At 39.9% G+C, this 23,540-nt stretch overlaps 1 protein-coding gene across 1 annotated transcript in view; it reads left to right on the top strand.

Moving 5' to 3' along the window:
- Positions 1 to 22,927, top strand: part of LOC308077940 (uncharacterized protein) — a 79,449-nt gene extending 56,522 nt beyond the window's left edge. The window contains 8 exon segments of the mRNA XM_080418962.1: positions 3,518 to 3,600; positions 5,007 to 5,111; positions 6,631 to 6,781; positions 8,150 to 8,230; positions 9,786 to 9,948; positions 11,583 to 11,688; positions 14,491 to 14,667; positions 16,188 to 22,927. Of these exon segments, the coding sequence (XP_080275088.1) occupies positions 3,518 to 3,600; positions 5,007 to 5,111; positions 6,631 to 6,781; positions 8,150 to 8,230; positions 9,786 to 9,948; positions 11,583 to 11,688; positions 14,491 to 14,667; positions 16,188 to 16,355 (1,034 nt within the window). The 3' untranslated portion in view covers positions 16,356 to 22,927.
- Positions 22,928 to 23,540: the final 613 nt, after the last annotated feature.

Genomic DNA, 23,540 nt, shown 5'->3' with positions numbered 1-23,540 from the left:
CGGACCCCAGTTTGAGAACCGCTGAAGTAAGGCATTCATTTATGAAAAAACATAAAGTTGAAATATGGAAATACAAGGTTTCGGCCTGACAGCGAAGATATATATATGATTTAATCATTTGCATTTATCCATCAAAACATTATGTTTATTTGTATTTATTCATTTCCTTCACTTGCTGACGTGCTGCTGCGCAACAGGGCAGATATCCGCCAGGCCAGGTGGCCCTACCCAGGCCCATGAAATTCATAGGCAGTCTACAGTAGCCAATTAGAATGAAATCTGCTAAAACTGACTCATACACTAATACAGAACCATATATAGGCAAAATATTGTCTCTGACTCTCTGTCGGTTGGGAAAACTGTTTACCTTTTATTTTAAAACAATTTCTAATGGTGAAAAAAGCCAATCTACGAGCTATAATTATTAAAAATTAAGAAATACTATATATTTTAAATAGTGAAAAATACAGAAAATAGGGGAAAATACAGAAAATCTCTAATCTGTGATTCTAATGTGATTAATGTGACCCCTAGTGAAGTCCAGGGCTGAATGTGACAAATATTGAGACAAATAGGCTATAACCCAATACATAATTTTATGAAATAAATGGGTTATATTTTACAGATACAGTAGTTACACTATTCTTGTACTATATTACAATTAAATCATCCTTAACCTTCAAGTTAAATTCATTATTTCCGTGGACTTAAAAAAATCTTCGTTTTATTTGATGGCCTTCTTTTTGATTGGCCTTTATTACAGGCCCTACCAGCCTGTAGGGGGAGGTAGAGAGTCACATTATAATACCAGCCTGTAGGGGGAGGTAGAGAGTAACATTATAATACCAGCCTGTAAGGGGAGGTAGAGAGTAAAATTATAATACCAGCCTGTAGGGGGAGGTAGAGAGTAACATTATAATACCAGCCTGTAAGGGGAGGTAGAGTGTAACATTATAATACCAGCCTGTAGGGGGAGGTAGAGAGTCACATTATAATACCAGCCTGTAGGGGGAGGTAGAGAGTAACATATTATAATACCAGCCTGTAGGGGGAGGTAGAGAGTAACATAGTATAATACCAGTCTGTAGGGGGAGGTAGAGAGTAACTTATTATAATACCAGCCTGTAGAGGGAGGTAGAGAGTAACATATTATAATACCAGCCTGTAGGGGGAGATAGAGAGTAACATATTATAATACCAGCCTGTAGGGGGAGGTAGAGAGTAACATAGTATAATACCAGTCTGTAGGGGGAGGTAGAGAGTAACATATTATAATACCAGCCTGTAGAGGGAAGTAGAGAGTAACATATTATAATACCAGCCTGTAGGGGGAGGTAGAGAGTAACATATTATAATACCAGCCTGTAGGGGGAGGTAGAGAGTAACATATTATAATACCAGCCTGTAGGGGGAGGTAGAGAGTAACATATTATAATACCAGTCTGTAGGGGGAGGTAGAGAGTAACATATTATAATACCAGCCTGTAGAGGGAGGTAGAGAGTAACATATTATAATACCAGCCTGTAGGGGGAGGTAGAGAGTAACATATTATAATACCAGCCTGTAGGGGGAGGTAGAGAGTAACATAGTATAATACCAGTCTGTAGGGGGAGGTAGAGAGTAACATATTATAATACCAGCCTTTATTATTTATTAAAAAAAAATTTGCCGCCCGACAGTTAAAGTCTCACTCTTAGAAATTTCTGAAAGTTGGCAGCCCTGTCCCTGTCTTATTCTAGGACAGGGGTAAATTATAGTGATGGGCATATCGATACTTGTTTCGATATATCGATCGATTGTCTGAATATCGTTTGGTATCGATACTTAAAAAAAAACGATACTTTTTCATGTACTTCCGGTTTATCTCAATTTCCGGTTCCGGTACTTCCGTTTCCGGTTTATCGCAATTTCCGGTTCCGGTATGGCAATTTCCGGTCCCGTTTCCGGTTTGATTCTGTTTCCGGTTCCGGTATCGGTATCGGAAAATCGCCCCCAAAAATATCGGTATCGAATTGAAGAAATGTGGTATCGGCCCATCACTATAAACCGATGCAAGGTTCGGGGGTTTCCCCTTTCACAACGTCCCCCCCCCCCGGTCTGACAATGATTTTCAGGCACCCCCCCCCCCCCATCTAAAAATCCTTTTCAGTCTTGGGATTTTTTCTGGCTTTAATCCCTGGGTTACTCACACACTGCTTCACAGGCTGTTTTGCCTGATGCGCCAGAGGGCCCATGAAGAGAGGGCGTTTGCCAGGGCGTTTTTGAACAACGTATAATTAGTTTTTTTTATCATTGCTTACATGAGTACCGGTACACATCAATGGAAAATGCACTTGTCGTCACTTTAACATGAACACAACCTTCCATCTGTGTTAACCCATTCAATCCGGGGACGCATCTCTGTCATTTTAGATTTATTTGGCTATTCAAAAATAGCAGATCTACAAGTATGAGCTTGTAGATCTGCTATTTTTGAAAAATCTTGGATTTTTTTTTTGCAAATCTTTGAATATATATATTTTTTAAAGCGAACATTTGTAACTGAAATCTTTGCTTCTGGGGGGTCCCTGGAACAAAATATTTGAGAAATGTTCGCTTTAAAAAATATATATTTAAAGATTTGCACACATTTTCACGACTTTGGGGCCAAATACATCTAAAATGACAGAGATGCGTTCCCAGAATAAATGGGTTAATCTCAATTCTAGTGTCTCCTTCTTTTCCTATTGGTATCACAAAGAGTTGAAGAACAAAAATGTAGATTAGAATGAATATTTACCGCGCAGCGCACTAGCATTATCAGGTGTATGGGAGCAATTCTCAATTAAAATAAACTTGAAGCCACTAAATACAAGTGAGCATGATGGCTATTTTTATTTCTCTTTTTGAGAGGTAAATGATGCCTTTAGAAAGCTGTGTATCGTTGTAAATAGTTTAAATCTGGAAATACCACAGGTGATTAATATACTGTAAGCTCAAAAATTAGCATTTTGTTCTCTGAGGCAAACAAAAAATGTGGTCAATATGCTATTCTATATTCTAGGGGTGTGCCGATATATCGTCCCGCGATATATCGTGATACGTTTTCGTGACGATTTGTATCGTTTTGGAAAAAAGAAAAATGGTTTTGATTTTTTTATTATTATTTTTTTTTTACCATAATAATAATCAGGCATGCAAACAGCCCCGAGGTGAAAAGGGTGACAACATGTTGTTGTTTTTTTCGGGTCAGGTGTCACACTATTGCCCTATTTGGATTCAAAACGGCTATTGTAGCTGAAAAGCTACAAGTTTGCATGTCTGAATAATGCAAAAACAGAAATATTTGTTTGCATTTGCTTTTTTTCTCCCCCATATATTTTCATAATAAAAAAGTGCGTATCGTATCGAAATCGTATCGAAGTTGTGAGCCCAATATCGTATCGTATCGTTTGGTGAAATTAGTGTATCGGCACACCCCTACTATATTGTATTTTGTGTTAGTGTGTGTGTATTAAATGTTGTGTCTTCTTCCAGTGTATCCCACAACACTCGTCAGCATTCGCTTCCGGCGTTCTGTCTACAGAGAAACTGGACACACCATTATGAATCTGTTGGCTGTAAGTACCATTAACCACCCCTATATATATGCTTATAGTTGACTGGGGGTCCCCCAGGGTTCTATACTTGGTCTGCTCCTTTTCTTCCTTTCTACACAAAAATATCCAATGAATCTACAAGCTCATAACACTTGTGGTTTGTCTAATTTCACTGAATGTTTGCCCCGGATTAGGGACGCCAGGGTTCATGTGGTTAACCCAAGACACAAATGTCTTCTAAATCTTAACAGTATTCTGAAAAAAACGTATGTTTCTATATCCAGTGGTTCTCAAACTTTTTCATGTCAAGGACCCCCAAAATGTATATGTATTTGGCCACGAACCCCCATCAAAATATGTTGTTCCAGGGACCCCCCCCCCCCCCCCAGAAGCAAAGATTTGAGTTACAAATGTTCGCTTTAAAAGTATTTAAATTCAAAGAATTTACACATTTTCACGATTTTTCAAAAATAGCAGATCTACAAGCTCGTAGCGCGGCACTCGGTGCCGCGCTACGAGCTTGTAGATCTGCTATTTTTGAATAGCCCAAAGTGTAAAATAATGCTTTTTAGCTCAAATCTAAAAACGACACAGTTCCAGGTCTTAATGTGGTTAAAACACTGTGGGGAATGCAGGGAATTGGCATAACGACTACATAGAATAAAATGCCCCAAGACTCCTTTTTGATGTCCCAACTATTACCACAGATGCAGTATCTTAGTATCTTGACTCCTGTGGGACTAAAACACACCTCAGCTTTTCAGTACAGCGGTCATCAATTTGTCCGTACACGGACAAAATGTGTCCGTGGCAAAGACTTGGCCCGGTCCGTGGCAAATTTTAGATTTTCTTTTTTTTACATACCATTATAATGTTCTTATTTTGATCATAAGACCCAATTACTGAATGTCAAGTCTCCAGGTTTTCTTCAGAATATGTATGACACTGATTTACTATGACTCTATGGCACATTATGAGACCACTAGTACCACTAGTGGTTCTCAAATGTTTTATTTGCAAGGAGAATGTACAAATGGAACCAAATGGACCCGTATGGTTAATTTGGTTCCATGTGTACACTCTCAGAGTTACAGACATATTATGGTCATTCAGGGCTAGCTCTTTATGCGTTTCTGGTAATATTATTATTGTCCAACTAATTTTGTGTATCCGTGGGGAAAATGAAATTTTGACCAAAATGTCCACCACAAGCCAGCATGGCGATGACCTCTGTTTCAGTGACCAAGCAGTCACCTCATAATGAGCAGACCAGTCATTGTAAAAGCCTTGTAATAACACCATGATGTGCCCATAATAATTTGTCACTTCCACATTGGATAGATTTTCTCAAAGTTTGGAAACTGAGCCCCCTGCAGGACACTTAGTGAACATGATTTTGACCTCAGATGAACTGTGTCTCTCCACAGGACTTGAGGAACTACCAGTACAGCCTCCCGGCCGTGGAGGGTCTGAGGATACACATGGAGATGGGACACAGCTACATCGACATCCCCAAGAGCCGATTTACTGAGGTAAGTCTTCATTTTATCCATCTACAAGCTCACAACATGTCTCATTGCAACATGTTGTAATCTTATAGACATGCTATTTTCAAAGTGTCCCTGAGCAATACACTTCACTCCTAAAGCCAATGAAATGAAAGATACTCTTGTGTATGCACTAAAAGCATGTGGAAAAATCACATAGTGCTTAGTGGCTCTCAAAGTGGATTCCAGGGTAACCGGAAGGCTCGCCCCCATTTTTTTTCGCGGACCAGCGGTTCTTGTATTTGTTTTACTGAGGATGAGGTTAGAAATAAGGTTAGGTTTAGACATAGTTTTACTGAGGTTAAGGTTAGGAATAAGGTTAGGTTTAGGCATAGTTTACTGAGGTTAAGGTTAGGAATAAGGTTAGGTTTACTTTAGGCATAGTTTTACTGAGGTTACGTTTAGGCATAGTTTTACTGAGGTTACGTTTAGGAATAAGGTTAGGTTTAGGCATAGATTTACTGAGGTTAAGTTTAGGAATAAGGTTAGGTTTAGACATAGTTTACTGAGGTTAAGGTTAGGAATAAGGTTAGGTTTAGGCATAGTTTACTGAGGTTAAGGTTAGGAATAAGGTTAGGTTTACTTTAGGCATAGTTTTACTGAGGTTACGTTTAGGAATAAGGTTAGATTTAGGCATAGATTTACTGAGGTTAAGTTTAGGAATAAGGTTAGGTTTAGACATAGTTTTACTGAGGTTAAGGTTAGGAATAAGGTTAGGTTTAGGCATAGTTTTACTGAGGTTACGTTTAGGAATAATGTTAGGTTTAGACATAGTTTTACTGAGGTTAAGTTTAGGTATAAGGTTTAGGCATAGTTTACTGAGGTTAAGGTTAGGAATAAGATTAGGTTTAGATATAGTTTTACTGAGGTTAAGTTTAGGAATAAGGTTAGGTTTAGACATAGTTTTACTGAGGTTAAGGTAAGAATAAGATTAGGTTTAGACATAGTTTTACTGAGGTTAGGTTTAGGAATAAGGTTAGGTTTAGACATAGTTTTACTGAGGTTAAGGTAAGAATAAGGTTAGGTTTAGACATAGTTTTACTGAGGTTAGGTTTAGGAATAAGGTTAGGTTTAGACATAGTTTTACTGAGGTTAAGGTAAGAATAAGATTAGGTTTAGACATAGTTTTACTGAGGTTAGGTTTAGGAATAAGGTTAGGTTTAGGCATAGTTTACTGAGGTTACGTTTAGGAATAAGGTTAGGTTTAGGCATAGTTTACTGAGGTTACGTTTAGGAATACCAGGTGAATACCGCCGGATTTCCCCCGGGGCAACTGTGTTTTGGGGAGAGCGTTTTGGTATTCTATTCCAGGGATTCTCTGGGTTCCTTTTGGGGGGGTCTAAATTGACCCTTACAAGTCTGTAACTGTCAGTATACAAATGTATAGTGTCAGAGTTAAGGGGAGACCTTAGAATTTAAAAGTTTGTGTGTGTGTGTGTGTGTGTGTGTGTGTGTGTGTGTGTGTGTGTGTGCGTGTGCGTGTGCGTGTGTGTGTGTGTTGCAGATGCTGAAGGTGATCAACTCGTCCAATGAGCACGTCATCAGCGTGGGCGCCAGCTTCAGCCTGGAGGCCGACTCTCACCTGGTTTGCTTCCAGAACGAGGAGGGCAACTACCAGACCCAGGCCAACAGCATGCCGGGCAAGACCCGCACAGGTCAGACATCCATTCATTACCACTATGTCACTTCATCCAGGGGTCTTTTAAGACCTTTTTAACACATTGACTGCCAATCACGTAGATCTACGCGAACCTATTTAAAGCCGCCACGTGCCAATCGCGTAGATCTATTTCACAAAAAGTGCACTTTCTGAAATTTTTTATCCACTTCCGTTTCCGGTAGCACCACCGGAAACGGAATTATTCGGGTGCCGTTTTTTTCGATTGTATCCGCTTCCTGTCTGGGATCCTGTCTAAAACTCGATTTTCTCGGGGGTTTTTCTCCTCGCTGATCACTGTTTAGCGTTCACCGCTGTATCTTCAAGATGGCGGCTCGGATTTGTGTGTTTAGAACCAAATGAACGCGCACTTTTAACTTATTTAGCGAGGTCTGTGGTGACATGAAAAAAAAAAAAATAATGAAAAAAAATGCTGGCACTGGTGAGTACATTATGATATTAACCTCTGGCATGGAATTTGTTAATACCAAGAAAAGAAAAAGAGCATAACTGCATCAAAAGTAATCAACAAACTGTACCATAGAAACTGGTCAAACATTTGGCCAACTTGTCAAAAAAAAATAAGAAAGAGGCAGGAAATGTGAAAATAGCTTTGCGAGGGGTTGTGAGCTTGTAGATCTGCTATTTTCACAATATTTATCTGTGGGAACTGAGTCAAACTAAATAAAAAGGCTCTAAATTGCTAAACTGTCAGTCTACTTATGTTGTTCTTCAAATCCACTAGGTGGAGATAGGTCGGATTGAACCACTGCAAATCAGGATCTGGTAATCTTGAAAAGTCTGAATCTGGATCAGGGCGATCCTATTTTATCCTATTAATTCTTATGTCCTACTTTGGATTCAAACCTGTGTGTCCTGTACAAGTGCCAACCTTTCTACTGCTCAGCTCAAACAGAAAGCCCCTAAAGAAGAGGTTAAAATAAAATGTATTCATTATTTAAAATTTGTTCCAGATTGCAGCTTTAATTTAGCTTCATTGAAACCCTTTAGGCTTGAGGTGATCTATTATCAACCCCTCAGGGCTTATCAGTTATCAGCCTCTGGGCCCGGCAGGTGTCCATGCATCCATCCATGAGTGTGGTGGTGTGTATAAAATGTATCTGGACTCAGATTAAACAAAGGTTCAAACACCGGCGCTTTGTCCAGCGTCTACATGAACACAATTGGCCCGTGTTCAGGGGAGGGAATTGGCACAGGGAGCGTTGGGCGGGAGGAGTAGGACGAAGGCTCTACTTCCTCCCGGTGGGGTTTCCTCACTGGTAGGTGAGTCAGTAGGAGATGACAGCGGTGACAACACAGACATGTCAATGACAAACACTGTGTCTTGATGTGTGTTTTGTTCCAGTGACTGGAGCCAGTTTTGTGGTTTTCAACGGCGCTCTGAAAGCCTCGTCGGGGTTCATCGCCAAGTCCAGCATCGTTGAAGGTAAGGATCATGTCCGTTTTTAAAATACTTACTTATACTTATATTTGTCTCCATCTCCTCCACATAGTGTAGCATGTACAACACAAATAATTATAGAACCACAAAGAGTCAGATAAAAAACAAATACCCAATGTCCTAATTATCACCGCCTTTGGTCCCAAAAACGACTCAGGTTGTTCTGCATACTGGTAGATTTATTGCACTCTTAAGGCGGTTACACACCGGCGAATATGCGAATATACGCAAAATTCTGACTCGTTCCGAATAATTAAAAGACGCTTTTTTCGCTCCGCGAAACTGATGTGGAAGCTTGCATTGACTTTATAAGGTTTTTAAAAAAAACATATTATTCGCATGAAAAGAATCGCTCCGGTGTGTAAGGACCTTTTCTGGCAACAACGTAAAACAAAGCATAAGCACTACACGCACATAAATAATGGAACATAAAAGCATAAACAACATGAATGTACCGGTAATGAGAACATGACTGAAACACAAACACACCTCGCTGACTGCACATAAACCAAAGGGAATGAGTGGGAATCCATGGTCGACAACAGCAACGCACAACCGGAACAAAAATACATCAAATCAACATAAAGAAGACGCATGATAATAACGTAAATGTTCACCTTTATAAAGCAAAGACAAGTACCTTAGTGAGCGGAATTGTATAGTGTAACACGCTTGTGAGTCTGCATGAAACCACACCTTATGAAGCGTTCCGGCTTTAATCCAGACAATTAGATCTTACGGTGCAACAAATACATGGTAAACCCAGGTTCAGTTCAAATAAATTATATTACAATCAGTGGTGGGAAAAGTACTCAAATTCTTTACTTAAGTAAAAGTACCAATACTGCAATATAAAAATACTCTGTTACAAGTAAAAGCCCAGAATTAAAAAATTACTTGAGTAAAAGTACAAAAGTATTGGCATCAAAATGTACTTAAAGTACCAAAAGTAAAAGTACAAAATGTTTGAAAATAGCCGATCTACAAGCTCACAACGCGTCGCGATGCGACGCGTTGTGAGCTTGTAGATCTGCTATTTTCAAATAGCCTAGGTATAAAACAGGGCTAATGCGGTTAATGTATGTTTCATAATACCATAATTTACATCTGAAAAGTAACTAGTAACTCAAGTTTTCAAATAATTGTAGTGGAGTAAAAGTACAATATTTGCCTCTGAGATGTAGTGGAGTAGAAGTAAAAGTACTGGAAATTGGAAATACTCAAGTAAAGTACAAATACCTCAAAATTGCACTTAAGTACAGTACTTAAGTAAATGTACTTAGTTACTTTCCACCACTGCAATAGAGAAATGAAAAACAAACAAATTACAACCTGTTATGGCAGCTACACTAATACTGTGTGTGTGTGTGTGTGTGTGTGTGTGTGTGTGTGTGTGTGTGTGTGTGTGTGTGTGTGTGTGTGTGTGTGTGTGTGTGTGTGTGTGTGTGTGTGTGTGTGTGTGTGTGTGTGTGTGTGTGTGTGTGTGTGTGTGTGTGTGTGTGTGTGTGTGTGTGTGTGTGTGTGTGTGTGCGTGCATCAGATGGGTTGATGGTTCAGATCCCTCCAGACACCATGGAGGCTCTGCGCGGCGCTCTGAGGGAACAGACTGACCTCCACATCCCGTGTGGTAAGAACGACGGTGGAGAGGTCAGGGAGAACGTCACCGTCCGCTGGGTGGACTGGACCGCTCCGCTCAACACGGGGTAAACAGCCACCACCACTCTGATTTACTGCTGTTAAAGGAGAAATCCGGACATTTTAAGTGTTATCTTTGATGTGTCGTTACTCACCTACCGACGTAGAAAGTGGCGTTGTTTTTTTCCAGCGATTCCCCTGTCGTCATTTTTTCGACCCGTTGGCATAATGGCAGCGCGTGGCTAAGGGAAATCATTGTAGAGTCTCATGATACTCAAACATGCACTGAAAGTCCCTGAGAAGCTATCGCTAATGCCGAACGAGCTAACGTTGTTTGCTTATTTCTCTCCCCGGCAACACCGAGTTGCCAGGTTCTGGGAGAGAAACAAGCAACCAGCGTTAGCGTTATCGCTTCTCAGGGACTTTCAGTGCATGTTTGAGTATCATGAGACTCTACAATGAGTAGTAGTAGAGAAAAAAATAACTTTGCATCGGTTATAATAGACGAATTTCCCTTAGCCACGCGCTCCCATTATGCCAACGGAGGGGGTCGAAAAAATCACGACAGGGGAATCGCTGGAAAAAAACAATGCCACTTTCTACGTCGGTAGGTGAGTAACGACACATCAAAGATAACACTTAAAATGTCCGGATTTCTCCTTTAATCGTGGAAATTTGTGCAAATCTTTGAATATATATATATTTTTAAAGCGAAACTTTTTAACTCCAATCTTTGCTTCTGGGGGTCCCTGGAACAAAATGTTTTGAGATGGGGGTCTGTGGCCAAATACATATCATTTTGGGAGGGTCTTTGAAATGAAAAAGAGAATTACTGATTATAGCAAGGTAAGTCATTTTGTAGAATCCCCCAGAAGGACATTTTTGAGTTACAAATGTTGACTTTATTCACTATATTCAAAGATTTTCACAAATGTTCATGATTTAAAAAAAAAAAAATAGCAGATCTGCTATTTTTGAATAGCCAAAGTATAAGATAATGGTTAACTCTTTAAGACCTGAGAACGCATCTGTGTGTCATTTTTAGATTTCGTTGGGCTATTCAAAAATAGCAGATATACAAGCTCATAGCGCGGCACCGAGTGCCGCGCTATGAGCTTGTAGATCTGCTATTTGTTTTAAATCGTGAAAAATTTTGTGCAAATCTTTGAATATATATATATTTAAAGCGAGCATTTCTAGCTAAAATGTTATTGCTTCTGGGGATTCTACAAATGTCTTCTAAATCAGTTTAAAACAGTTTTCTGAAACACTTATGTTGCTATAATATTAATGTCAGTGTCAAGGAGCCCCACAACGATATGTATTTGGCTGCGGACCCCCATCTCAAAAAAAAATAATCCAGGGACCCCCAGAAGCAAATATTTGAGTAAAAAACAATTGCTTTATAGATATATATTCAAAGATTTGCAAAAAAAAAACACGATTTAAAAAAAAATAGCAGATCTACAAGCTCATAGCGCGGCACTCGGTGCCGCGCTATGAGCTTGTATATCTGCTATTTTTTAATAGCCAAAAGTATAAAATATGGATAAAGTGGTTACACAGATGCGTCCCCCGGTCTTAAAGGGTTAATGTGGTTTAAATCTAAAATGGCAGATGCTTCCCCAGTCTTAATGGGTCAAGGGCTGTAGTATTATTATAGTTTTGTATTATTAATATTACTATGTTGTGCTTTTTGCAGCATAAAGAGTGGGGTTGACGGAAGGCCTCTAGACACGGCCCACAGAGTTGGGCTGCAGCAGGACGCAGAGTTTGAGTCGGAGGGTCGAACCATTAGATGCACCGAGGTCAGTTCCTCTCTTCATTCTCTCTCTCTCTCTCTTCATATGCTGTCAGACCGTTACCTTTTAGACCTCCTGTGAGCTTGTAGATCAAACAGTTTCTGTGCACAATACGATGTGCAATGTGCAACCCAGTATAAACCAAGTGTTACTCTTAGTCAGGGGATATTAGCAGAATATTTTCCAATCTTGGAATAAATTCCTTACCAAAAAAAATCTTCGCCAATGTGTTTGTAAAGGTGTCTAGTAACACATCTCACAAAGACTGAAATTCAGTCCCCCTAGGAGAATTTTTTACAGCTCCTTAAAGTTGGGGTACCCACCATAACCTTGGTTAAAAAAATATCCAAAAAAAAAAATCAAAATTTAATTCTGTTTTAAGTAGCATGTGAGGGGTCAAACTAGGGTGTTTTTATGATTCTGAATCCATTGCAAGCATTTGTTTTGCACCAAAACCACTCCTTGGGCTAAAAACGTCCATAGCCATCCTTTTCCAGGTATACTTTTTGTGTAAAAAGCCCATTGAGATTGGGCCGTTTTTAGCCCAAGGAGTGGTTTTGGTGCAAAACAAATGCTTGCAATGGATTCAGAATCATAAAAACACCCTAGTTTGACCCCTCACATGCTACTTAAAACAGAATTAAATGTATATATTTGTTTTGATTTTTTTTTAACCAAGGTTATGGTGGGTACCCCAACTTTAAGGAGCTGTCAAAAATTCTCCTAGGGAAACTGCATTTCAGTCTTTGTGAGATGTGTTACTAGACACCTTTACAAACACATTGGTGAAGATTTTTTTTGGTAAGGAATTTATTCCAAGATGTTTTTAATATCCCCTGACTATCTCTTTAAGGTCTGATTTATATTTGGTTTCACATTGTGTCATGAAAAATAGCCGATCTACAGCTCGGCTCACAACAACATGTAAATTAGGCTTCATGAACTTATAAGGCTGTAAAAGATGGTCACAAATTATCTTTTTGATTCACGAGTTTAAATCCCACCAAAAGATTATATGGCATCACCTTAATTTTTTCACCAAATGATGTAAAGTGTAGCCATGATATTCACATACCCTGAACACAAACATTTGGAAATCCAGTCATGTTTCGGTGTGATACCGGCGTGCATCTATTCTGTGCCTATCGGTACATAGCTGGGACGCCGCTGAGTAGGCTCAAGCGAACGTAGCAACGTTCAGCACGGAAACTCACTCACTCGGTGGTGCTTCGCGTGGCTCCAGTTTGCTTGAGACTGCACGCCTCCGTCATGGTAAAAAAAAGAAAAAGGAGGTTATATAAGTCATCTCCGTCGGTAGGTCAGTATCTCCTGATAACGCCCAATGAATGGTCTGATAAATGGCGGGCACATAGTATTAACTGTTATGTCTCTCCAGGTGTTCTATGAGCTGAAGGACACAGAGTGTTAACTGTTATGTCTCCTCCAGGTGTTCTATGAGCTGAAGGACACAGAGTATTAACTGCTATGTCTCCTCCAGGTGTTCTATGAGCTGAAGGACACAGAGTATTAACTGTTATGTCTCCTCCAGGTGTTCTATGAGCTGAAGGACACAGAGTATTAACTGTTATGTCTCTCCAGGTGTTCTATGAGCTGAAGGACCCAGAGTGTTAACTGTTATGTCTCTCCAGGTGTTCTATGAGCTGAAGGACACATAGTATTAACTGCTATGTTTCCTCCAGGTGTTCTATGAGCTGAAGGACACAGAGTATTAACTGTTATGTCTCCTCCAGGTGTTCTATGAGCTGAAGGACACAGAGTATTAACTGTTATGTCTCCTCCAGGTGTTCTATGAGCTGAAGGACCCAGAGTGTTAACTGTTACGTCTCCTCCAGGTGTTCTATGAGCTGAAGGACCCAGAGTATTAACTGTTACGTCTCCTCCAGGTGTTCTATGAGCTGAAGGACACAGAGTATTAACTGTTACGTCTCCTCCAGGTGTTCTATGAGCTGAAGGACACAGAGTATTAACTGTTACGTCTCCTCCAGGTGTTCTATGAGCTGAAGGACACAGAGTATTAACTGTTATGTCTCCTCCAGGTGTTCTATGAGCTGAAGGACACAGAGTATTAACTGTTATGTCTCCTCCAGGTGTTCTATGAGCTGAAGGACACAGAGTATTAACTGTTATGTCTCCTCCAGGTGTTCTATGAGCTGAAGGACACAGAGTATTAACTGTTATGTCTCCTCCAGGTGTTCTATGAGCTGAAGGACACAGAGTATTAACTGTTATGTCTCCTCCAGGTGTTCTATGAGCTGAAGGACACAGAGTATTAACTGTTATGTCTCTCCAGGTGTTCTATGAGCTGAAGAATACATACCGTAGTGTTAACTGTTATGTCTCCTCCAGGTGTTCTATGAGCTGAAGGACTGTTACTGTATGTCTCTCCAGGTGTTCTATGAGCTGAAGGACTGTTACTGTATGTCTCTCCAGGTGTTCTATGAGCTGAAGGACACAGAGTATTAACTGTTATGTCTCCTCCAGGTGTTCTATGAGCTGAAGGACACAGAGTATTAACTGTTATGTCTCCTCCAGGTGTTCTATGAGCTGAAGGACACAGAGTATTAACTGTTATGTCTCCTCCAGGTGTTCTATGAGCTGAAGGACACAGAGTGTTAACTGTTATATCTCCTCCAGGTGTTCTATGAGCTGAAGGACACATAGTATTAACTGTTATGTCTCCTCCAGGTGTTCTATGAGCTGAAGGACACAGAGTGTTAACTGTTATGTCTCCTCCAGGTGTTCTATGAGCTGAAGGACACATAGTATTAACTGTTATATCTCCTCCAGGTGTTCTATGAGCTGAAGGACCCAGAGTGTTGTCTGAACACGGTGCTGTCGTCCTGCAGTGTGTTCCAGAGTGAGATGGCCATAGCAGCGTGCACCGCCCTGACGCCTCACCTCAGCGTGCTGGCTGCCGGTGGCATCAACGCGCTGTGTCTTCGAGTCTCCACTCAGACTGACATGGTAAATGTGTCCGTGCCACACCTATAAAACCTCTCATCATGACACCTGTCCTGTTGACCTGTGGCCTTCAGTAATACACAATTCATCACATAGACAATACGAATTTTCAACGTATAGAAGGCCTTGCATCATCAGCATCTGTGACTGTTTGACAATGAGTCGTGCAAGTTCCTGCCCAACCCTGCTGAGACTAGGGTTTGAATCCTCTGCAGTGTTTTGGGAGAAAAAGGCCAAAACATTGGTGGTGGGGGGGGCGTGGAGGGGGGGTTGGAGTGGTTCTCAACCTGTGGGTCAGTAGTCAGGACCCCCAGATTTTTTTTGGGGGGGGCTCCCCAGATAAGAGTAAAGTGACAATTTAAGGACTTTTAAGACCTTTTTAATACCTAAAAAAAAATCTCTCTGTGAGCAACTCCTAACAAATAAAATGCTTCTCTCTCTCACGCACGCCCGCTCACTATCTCATTCTGTTTTGTAATGTTTTTGGATCTCAATGGAAATATTGCAGGCTTATACAGGACTGGACAACAGTAATATTGCAGTATTATGCAGGACTTATTAATGACATTACAGTTTTTGTTTTCCGGGGAGGGAGTGGCGGTCAGAAACGAAATTGTTGTGAGCGCGGGCGGGCACGGTCAGAAATCCAACGGGAGCGGCCAGGAGCGGGATTGAGAAAACAGTGGGCTCAAGTGGGCTGTTCATTATTTTGGGGGGTCGCATCCTGAAAAGGTTGAGAACCACTGTGCAGTGGTGGAAAGTAACTAAGTACATTTACTTAAGTACTGTACTTAAGTACAATTTTGAGGTATTTGTACTTTACTTGAGTATTTCCAATTTCCATTACTTTTACTTCTACTCCACTACATCTCAGAGGCAAATATTGTACTTTTACTCCACTACAATTATTTGAAAACTTTAGTTACTAGTTACTTTTCAGATGTAAATTATGATATAATGAAACATACATTAACCACTTTAGCCCTATTTTATACCTAGGCTATTTGAAAATAGCAGATCTACAAGCTCACAACGCGTCGCAGCGCGACGCGTTGTGAGCTTGTAGATCGGCTATTTTCAAATATTTAGTACTTTTACTTTTGATACTTTAAGTACATTTTGATGCCAATACTTTTGTACTTTTACTCAAGTACATTTTTTATTCTGGACTTTTACTTGTAACAGAGTATTTTTATATTGCAGTATTGGTACTTTTACTTAAGTAAAGAATATGAGTACTTTTTCCACCACTGCCACTGTGTCTTGCTGTAATTTCATGTCTCTCTCTCTCTCTCTCTCTCGCTCTCTCTCTTGCTCTCTCTCCTCTCTCTCTCTCCTCTCTCTCTCTCTCTCACGCTCTCTCTCTTGCTCTCTCTCTCTCTCTCTCCTCTCTCTTGCTCTCTCTCTCTCTTGCTCTCTCTCGCTCTCGCTCTCGCTCTCTCTCTTTCTCTCTCTTTCTCTCTCTCCTCTATCTCTCTATCTCTCTATCTCTCTCTCTCTCTCTCTCTCTCTCTCTCTCTCAGGTGGAGTACCAGGCCGGTTGGGGGGGCAGGCTCCTCCCACAGCGCTACATGAACGAGCTGGACAGCGCTCTGATCCCCGTCATCCATGGAGGTAGTGCCAGCGTGCCCCACACCTCCATGGACATGGAGTTCGTCTTCTACATCACGCATACTTTAACTCAAATATAACTAATAAGTCTCATAAAAAAGGAAAACACACATATATATATATATATATAGTATATATATATATATTGAAGAGGTGTAAAATACCACACAGGAGATGCTGGAATACAAACAGGAAGTGTGTGTGTGGACAGACACGGGACAGCTGGCAGGATGTGTGATTAACCCTTTAAGACCTGAGGCGATTCTTTAAAGAAAATCTAAATCCTAACAGTTTTTGGAAAAAAATCTAAAAAATATTTTTTTCACGATTTTTCAAAAATAGCAGATCTACAAGTTCATAGCGCGGCACTCGGTGCCGCGCTATGAGCTTGTATATCTGCTATTTTTGAATAGCCAAAGACATCTAAAGTGACACAGATGCGTTCCAGGTATTAATGGGTTAAAACAGGCCGATGCTGCGTAGTTGACTGATGCTTAATTTATGCGACGGCAGAGTGTCACACACGGGGGGGGGGGGGAATAGCCGATGTACATGTATGTACATACCAGAGGCTCTCAAACCAGGCTGGGATTCACACCAAATAAAAATGTAAAGATCAGTTAATTACTTATTAGACCTATTTCTGTCTTCTTGTGTTCAGCGCAGTGAGTTGTAGGCTTATAAAGTTGCGCGTGTGTGCTGCAGGTCCGGCCACTTAACGACTAAAAAAAAGAACTACAATACCCAGGAAACTGTCACGAGAGTAAGAAAAAAAACTAAATCTCATCTCTCTATAGCGACTTGAACCTTTTAAGTTGTCATAGCATTCTGTAGCTCCGCAGTTTCTCGCAAAACCCACCGTGAACTAGACGACCTAGTCTAGCCTAGACTCAACTTGAAGTGCTAGCTGACAGTATGCTAGCTAACAGTATGCTAGCTAACAGTATGCTAGCTAACGGTATGCTAGCTAACAGTATGCTAGCTAACAGTATACCATGACCAGCTAACCAACCATGGCTTGATTTGTTATTCACATAAAAGGTTATTGACCCATTAAGACCTGTCTCTCTTTTTGATTTGAGCTAAAAAAAAAACATTATTTTACACTTTGGCTATTCAAAAATAGCAGATATACAAGCTCATAGCGCGGCACCGAGTGCCGCGCTACGAGCTTGTAGATCTGCTATTTCTGAAAAATCGTGAAAATGTGTGCAAATCTTTGAATATATATTGTTTTAAAGCAAACATTTTAACTCAAATCTTTGCTTCTGGGGGGTCCCTGGAACAAAATATTTTGAGATGGGGGTCGGCGGCCAAATACATATAATTTTGGGGGTCCTTGACATGAAAAGGTTTGAGATCCACTGATATAGAAACATACGTTTTTACAGACATTTGTAGAATCGGCTTCAGGTCTTAATGGGTTAAAGATTAATAATGTTTTTTCCCCCAGAAATGATACATGAGGGTTTGGCGGTGTGACATTGTCTTTGTCTGCAGATGTTAGCAGATCTGTGTATTTTGGCGTTTTCACTAATTAAGCTGCTTCAACTCAACAGATCAAACACTAAAAAGTCATTAAAAGACCAAAAAAAAAACCGACCAAAACCCATCTGACTGATTCCCTTCCTGCTCTGCCTTCCAAACTCGCTGCTGGCTTCCACATTAGAGCCCCGTTTAAATGCTTTGACGTATGATGATGCTGCCGCCCGCGTGCCCGAAAACAGCCTAATCTACTAAACTAATTAACACATTGATTGCCAAGATATTAAACATAGTTTTCTATCCCCGTGCCGGGCGTATAATTACGCCAATCCGATGATATTTGAAACGCCGTGGAACCGACATTGTGTAAAAAAAAACAAAAAACACGAACACGTTCCTGTGAGTAGGCGGAAGGATCTTGTGTATCCATGGGAACGACAAGTTTCCAACCGCGATCCGCAATTTTGGAGCTTTGGTCCCGCTGAAAACGGGTGGTTTTCAATGGAGAAAAAAATGAAACTGAATTACAGCTGTTTTTCTGAAAATCCCATCATTGGGGCGGGTGGAAGTGACGTTTTTTTGGAATGATGTCACATCCACATTTTTGGGCGGTGTAGCCGCCCCTATAAGTGGGGTTGGGACACCTCATTAGCTGTACTGTGATTGGCTCATTAGTACACCCCTAGCTGTACTGTGATTGGCTGACTCTATTGGCTGACTCTATTCAGCACTGTGATTGGCTAGCGAGACACATGATGACATTAATAACCTATAAATAGGATTATGCACTTCAAAAAATCCATATTTTTTTTAAGTGAGCTTCCATCACTATGATGACCACACCGCCCACTTCACACTGGGTGTGATTTTTCTTCTCTGAGAGACGATCGATCATTACAAAGCTGTGTTGTGGAATTTCCCCCCAAAAATTAAAGAACGCATAATATTCGATCTAGGCAATCAATGTGTTTAACAGTGAGTTTGTAGATCAGCTGTTTTCATGGGCACGGCGACACCGTGGGCATGACGGAGCAGAAATGTGAGCATATATAGGCCAGCAGCTCAGTGAATGTGTCCTCTAAACTCTTGTCTGGAAAAAAAGACTGGTGGCTTTGACTTTTGGATGTATTCATTAAAGCATTTATAACAGTGACATCGAATAATAGATGCAACGTGATGAAGAGCTACCGTGAAGCCTTTAAAAAATATATATAAAAAAAAGCCTTTCCACACCGGTCGGTGCGATGTGTAAAAATGCGGGACACAGGTTTGCGGAACGATCCCATGTTTTTAATTTGTAAGACCGGGAACGTCATTGGGCTATTCAAAAACAGCAGATCTACAAGCTCATAGCGCGGCACAGAGTGCCGCGCTATGAGCTTGTAGATCTGCTATTTTTGAAAAATCATGAAAAGTTGTGCAAATATTTGCAGGAACTAAATATTTGACAAATGTTAGCTTTTAAAAAATATATAATCCAAGATTTTGCCACGAATTTTCACGTTTTTAAAAAAAATAGCAGATCTACAAGCTTGTAGATCTGCTATTTTGAAATAGCCAAAAGACATCTAAAAATGACACACAGATGCGTTCCCGGTCTTAATGGGTTAATTCTAGAGCCCCCGGTTCCACCCCCGCAAATAACCAGACGTTCACACAGTTCTCATCTAACTTCCGCCAGTGTGTGTTTTTTCTCGATGTCTTCTGTCCGCTGCGATTATGTCATGATTTCATTGACTCGCTGTGTGTGTGGGTCACCGATTGTCATCAACCCGGTTAATATCAGCCCATATGTATGTGTTCTGTTTGTTTTACCCCCCGTGTTTTATTCACAACACATTTTTCAGATTGTAATCTTGAAGAATAAAGTGTTGTCAGTTACTGTAACCTCTCTCTCTCTCTCTCTCTCAATAAAGAGACGCTGAACCAGGCTTATTATAGTTAACAAAGAATAACAAAATAACAAAAACTAGAAAATATATAAATATATAAAATATATATATATGTTGACTGAAATACAAATACAAATGAGGCTTTACAAAAATTAGCTGAAACGGTATTGAGAATTGTAACTATTGTTATTTACAAAACTAAGTAAAATCATAGAGAAAATGCCCTTCGTTTTAGTCTTTGTCCATATTTCATACATGAGCCTAATATTTTGGTTGGATGTGAAGCCTTATCTTCCAAAATGTTTTGCTTTGCCAGTTTTAAAGCCCTGTTATTGTCAGAAATCTTCACAAATCGCCACCATTTTAACACACTGGCACAGAGGATGATTGTCGTTCATTATCGTTGGTCTGCAAACATCAAACCCTGAATTCAATATGAATGTCATCTTCAGTGCGTTTCAACCACCAAGCTAACAATGTATTTCGGCCATCCCAAACTTATTTTAATGAGTAAAACGTTATTTTAACCAATCTGTATGGTAAGAGTATGTTAATAAAACATAACTACTACATGAATCCTGGGTAGTATACATTAATGTTACGGATGTCAGCTTTTAAGCCCTATTTTATACTTTGATGTCGTGCAAAAATAGCCGATCCACAAAAGCTCACAACACGCGACCATCTACAAGCTCAAGATCTGAGCTAGTAGAATATTTTGACGGGTTGAAAGTGGCTAAAAGACTCTCACACAGTGAATGGGAGTTCTCTGGAGTTATTCCACACTAGATGTTCTGGCTCAAAGTGAGGTTTTCATCAGGTCAAAGCATGGGGTTGACTGGGGACGACTTTTCTTCCACCCGTAACGTCTCATCGTCTTTATAAGCGTTTGAAACCGGGTCCGAAAAACCACATGGAAAAACATGTTGTGTGGTGGGAGACAGTAAGATATTAAATAAATCACGCATAAAGCCTGATTTATCCCATTTAGACCCGAGGCCGGTTCTAACAACGCTTCGAAATCCTGACCTAAGTTTTCTGAAAAACGTACAAATATTTATTAAAAAAGTTAAAAAGGTTTATTTTGCTATATAGGCTACTGTACTGTATAGCAACAACAACCCCAAAAGGGGTTCCCGTCTTGAAAGGTATTCTTACAAATAGGGGTTCCCGTCTGGGTTAATGGGTTATATTAGGTTGTACATCATGTCACGTACCACGCGACACAGACGCACAGCTCAGTATAAATCACCCTTAAGTCTGTCTCCTTGCTCATAATCAATTGTACGCTATTTAAGAATCACAAGAACACAGACTGCTTCAAGTTGCTTTACTGCGAGTTACACACCACTAACATCTGTGTCTGCTGTCTCCATAGACATCACGTCTTCATATTTTCCTTTGCTATGTGGCAGGTCAAGATTTTGTTTAATATTAAAGAACTATTTTGGGGGAAAAGTTGGTACAGTATAAAGGTTTTAGCCAAAAAATGTAATTAATGTTCATATTTTTATAGGATGTTATCTGCATTGATTTGGCAGTTTTAGTGAAGAGATCCTCGAGGCACTGAACAGATGAAGCTAACCGTATTTCAAACTATACAAAAAAAAGATATTAAGTCGTCCAATTGGTTCAAATTATGTAAACTACTCCGGGGGTCCTGTGTGTCATTTGGTTAAGTCTGAGAGAGAATGTGTTAATAACCATAAAACGATACATCTGCTAGATAATAATGATGATATGCAGCTTTAACATTAGCCAGGTTCTACCCAGCGTCTCTGTGGTTGATTTATTAAAAGCGATATTTATGGCTAATAACAAATTAAGACGTCCTAATTGCTCACATTGCTTTTGGAAGTGATCATAGATTGTAAGATAAGTAGCACACAGCCGGTGCTTTTCTTTAGACTTATAGTGAATGTATTGGTGACATTCTTCACTCACAACCCTCAATAATACATGAGTCTGTCTTCACTCTTTCCTCTCACTGAACTTTGTGCTTCATTTAAATGCACGACACACTGGCACTTAACTATGTATAAATCAGGCTTCATGAACCAAGAAGGCTGTTAAAGATGAGCTATTTGAGAGCTACGTTTGTTCAGTCAAACTGAAATCCCACCAAAATAATTTGCCATCGCCTTCATTTCACCAAATATGTTTCTCAAGTACAGGGACAGTCTACAGTTATTGTGTACCTGTTACTGTATGACAAAAGACGACTGAAATTCACACATTCCCTGTAATTTGCAAATCCAGTCATGTTTTCCAGTATTAGATGGTGATGATAATTGACAACAGTAATACTTGGCTGTCATTTGAGCCTCATACGTCTCTTCTGTCAGATGAAACATCCTGTATATTAGCTGGATGGTTTGGTTTCTGATTTTTCTTTTTTCTTTTACCGTTTTCATATATTTTAAGCTGATTGTTCTATTTGAATCGGCCGCTTGATTCACTGACCACAGTGAGTTGTATGTGTCTAATGCTAAGGCATAGTGTGCTTCCACGACTCTAATGTTTGTGCTTACTTAGTATGGATCTACAATGTCTCTCTATATATATATGAATTATGTTTGACTTTAAGAATACAAAGTGTATGTTAAACTAATGTGTATGCAAGCCCTCCAATCTGAATGAAGATAGTTCAACCACTCAAGCCTCTCTGTACCCAGTCCGTACAGCAAATAGCAGATCTACGAGCTCTCTCGACGCGTTTGCGCCTCGACACGTGAGCTTGTAGGTCTGATTTTTTTTCCCAAAACATTTTGGGCAAATTTCTTTTCAGAAAATGTCTGAAAACAGGGAAAGTGGTTTAATGACTGAGTTCATGGTCTGTTTGAAGGGTAAACGTAAAGGATTGTCTTTTCTTTGCTGCTAACAGACTGTAAAGTGGAGAAAAAAACATCAACATATTTCACTAGTTGTGCAAATAACATTCACTGCAAGCATTTGAAGATGCAGGCCCGGCTACATTCTGACATTTTTCCTAAATGGATTTCTCTCCTCGTATCCGGAGAAATGTTTTTTGGCACCAAACATAAACAAAAAAAGAAATTCTCGTACTGTCAAAAAAAAAAAAAAGAGAACTATTTTTATGCTTTGTAATTTATGTCTTAAAGTACTGTTTTGTGTAAAAAAAAATCATATATTTATTCATTCGCACTGGCTTTATTTGGTGAACCTGGTATCTGGGTCATTTTTGATTTCTTCAAAAGTATATCTATTTCTAAATATCTATGTATTTACTTAAGAATTAAAACAAGTTTTATGAATACTATTGTCTGGCCCGTCCATTTATTCATTATCATACTTGTGGTTCCCCAATAGGCTCGTGGGCCATTTGCGGCCAGCGAGAGGCAACTCCTGTCAACAAAACAAAAAATGCAATAATATCTGTATTACTGTTCAAGCAGACTGTAACAAACACATCTGTAAGTAAATTGTTGATTCTGGACTTATTTTGAATTTCAGTATGTACATCTGGCTGCTGTTAATCTGTATCCATTTCTTTTCGAGCAGACTGTAACAACCAAATATTTGATGTAAATGGTTGGTTATTTTGTTTCCAGAGTACATTTTTTCCTTGTGTGACCCTCAACACAGGATTTAAGAATCCCAGGCCTAAAATAGCACAGTGTCAAATTAGCTAGATTAGAGAGGAAAAAAACGAATAAAAAACATTTTGAAAACTCCAAAATTTTGCTGACCACAATGCCCCTGGCCCTCGGCTTGGTACCCTAGACATGATTTGGCCCTTGAGGAAAACTAATTGGGGAACGCCTGCTTTACATGATGCGGCGTGGAAGTAGAATCTAGTCCCTATGGTAGCAGGAGAACTGGGCACTTGAGATAACTGGGGCTCAGATTGACAGAATTAGATTTTGG

Source organism: Gymnoscopelus braueri, assembly GCF_963280865.1.
Source record: "Gymnoscopelus braueri genome assembly, chromosome: 22".
NCBI lineage: Eukaryota > Metazoa > Chordata > Actinopteri > Myctophiformes > Myctophidae > Gymnoscopelus > Gymnoscopelus braueri.
This window is presented reverse-complemented; position numbering and strand designations above follow the sequence as displayed.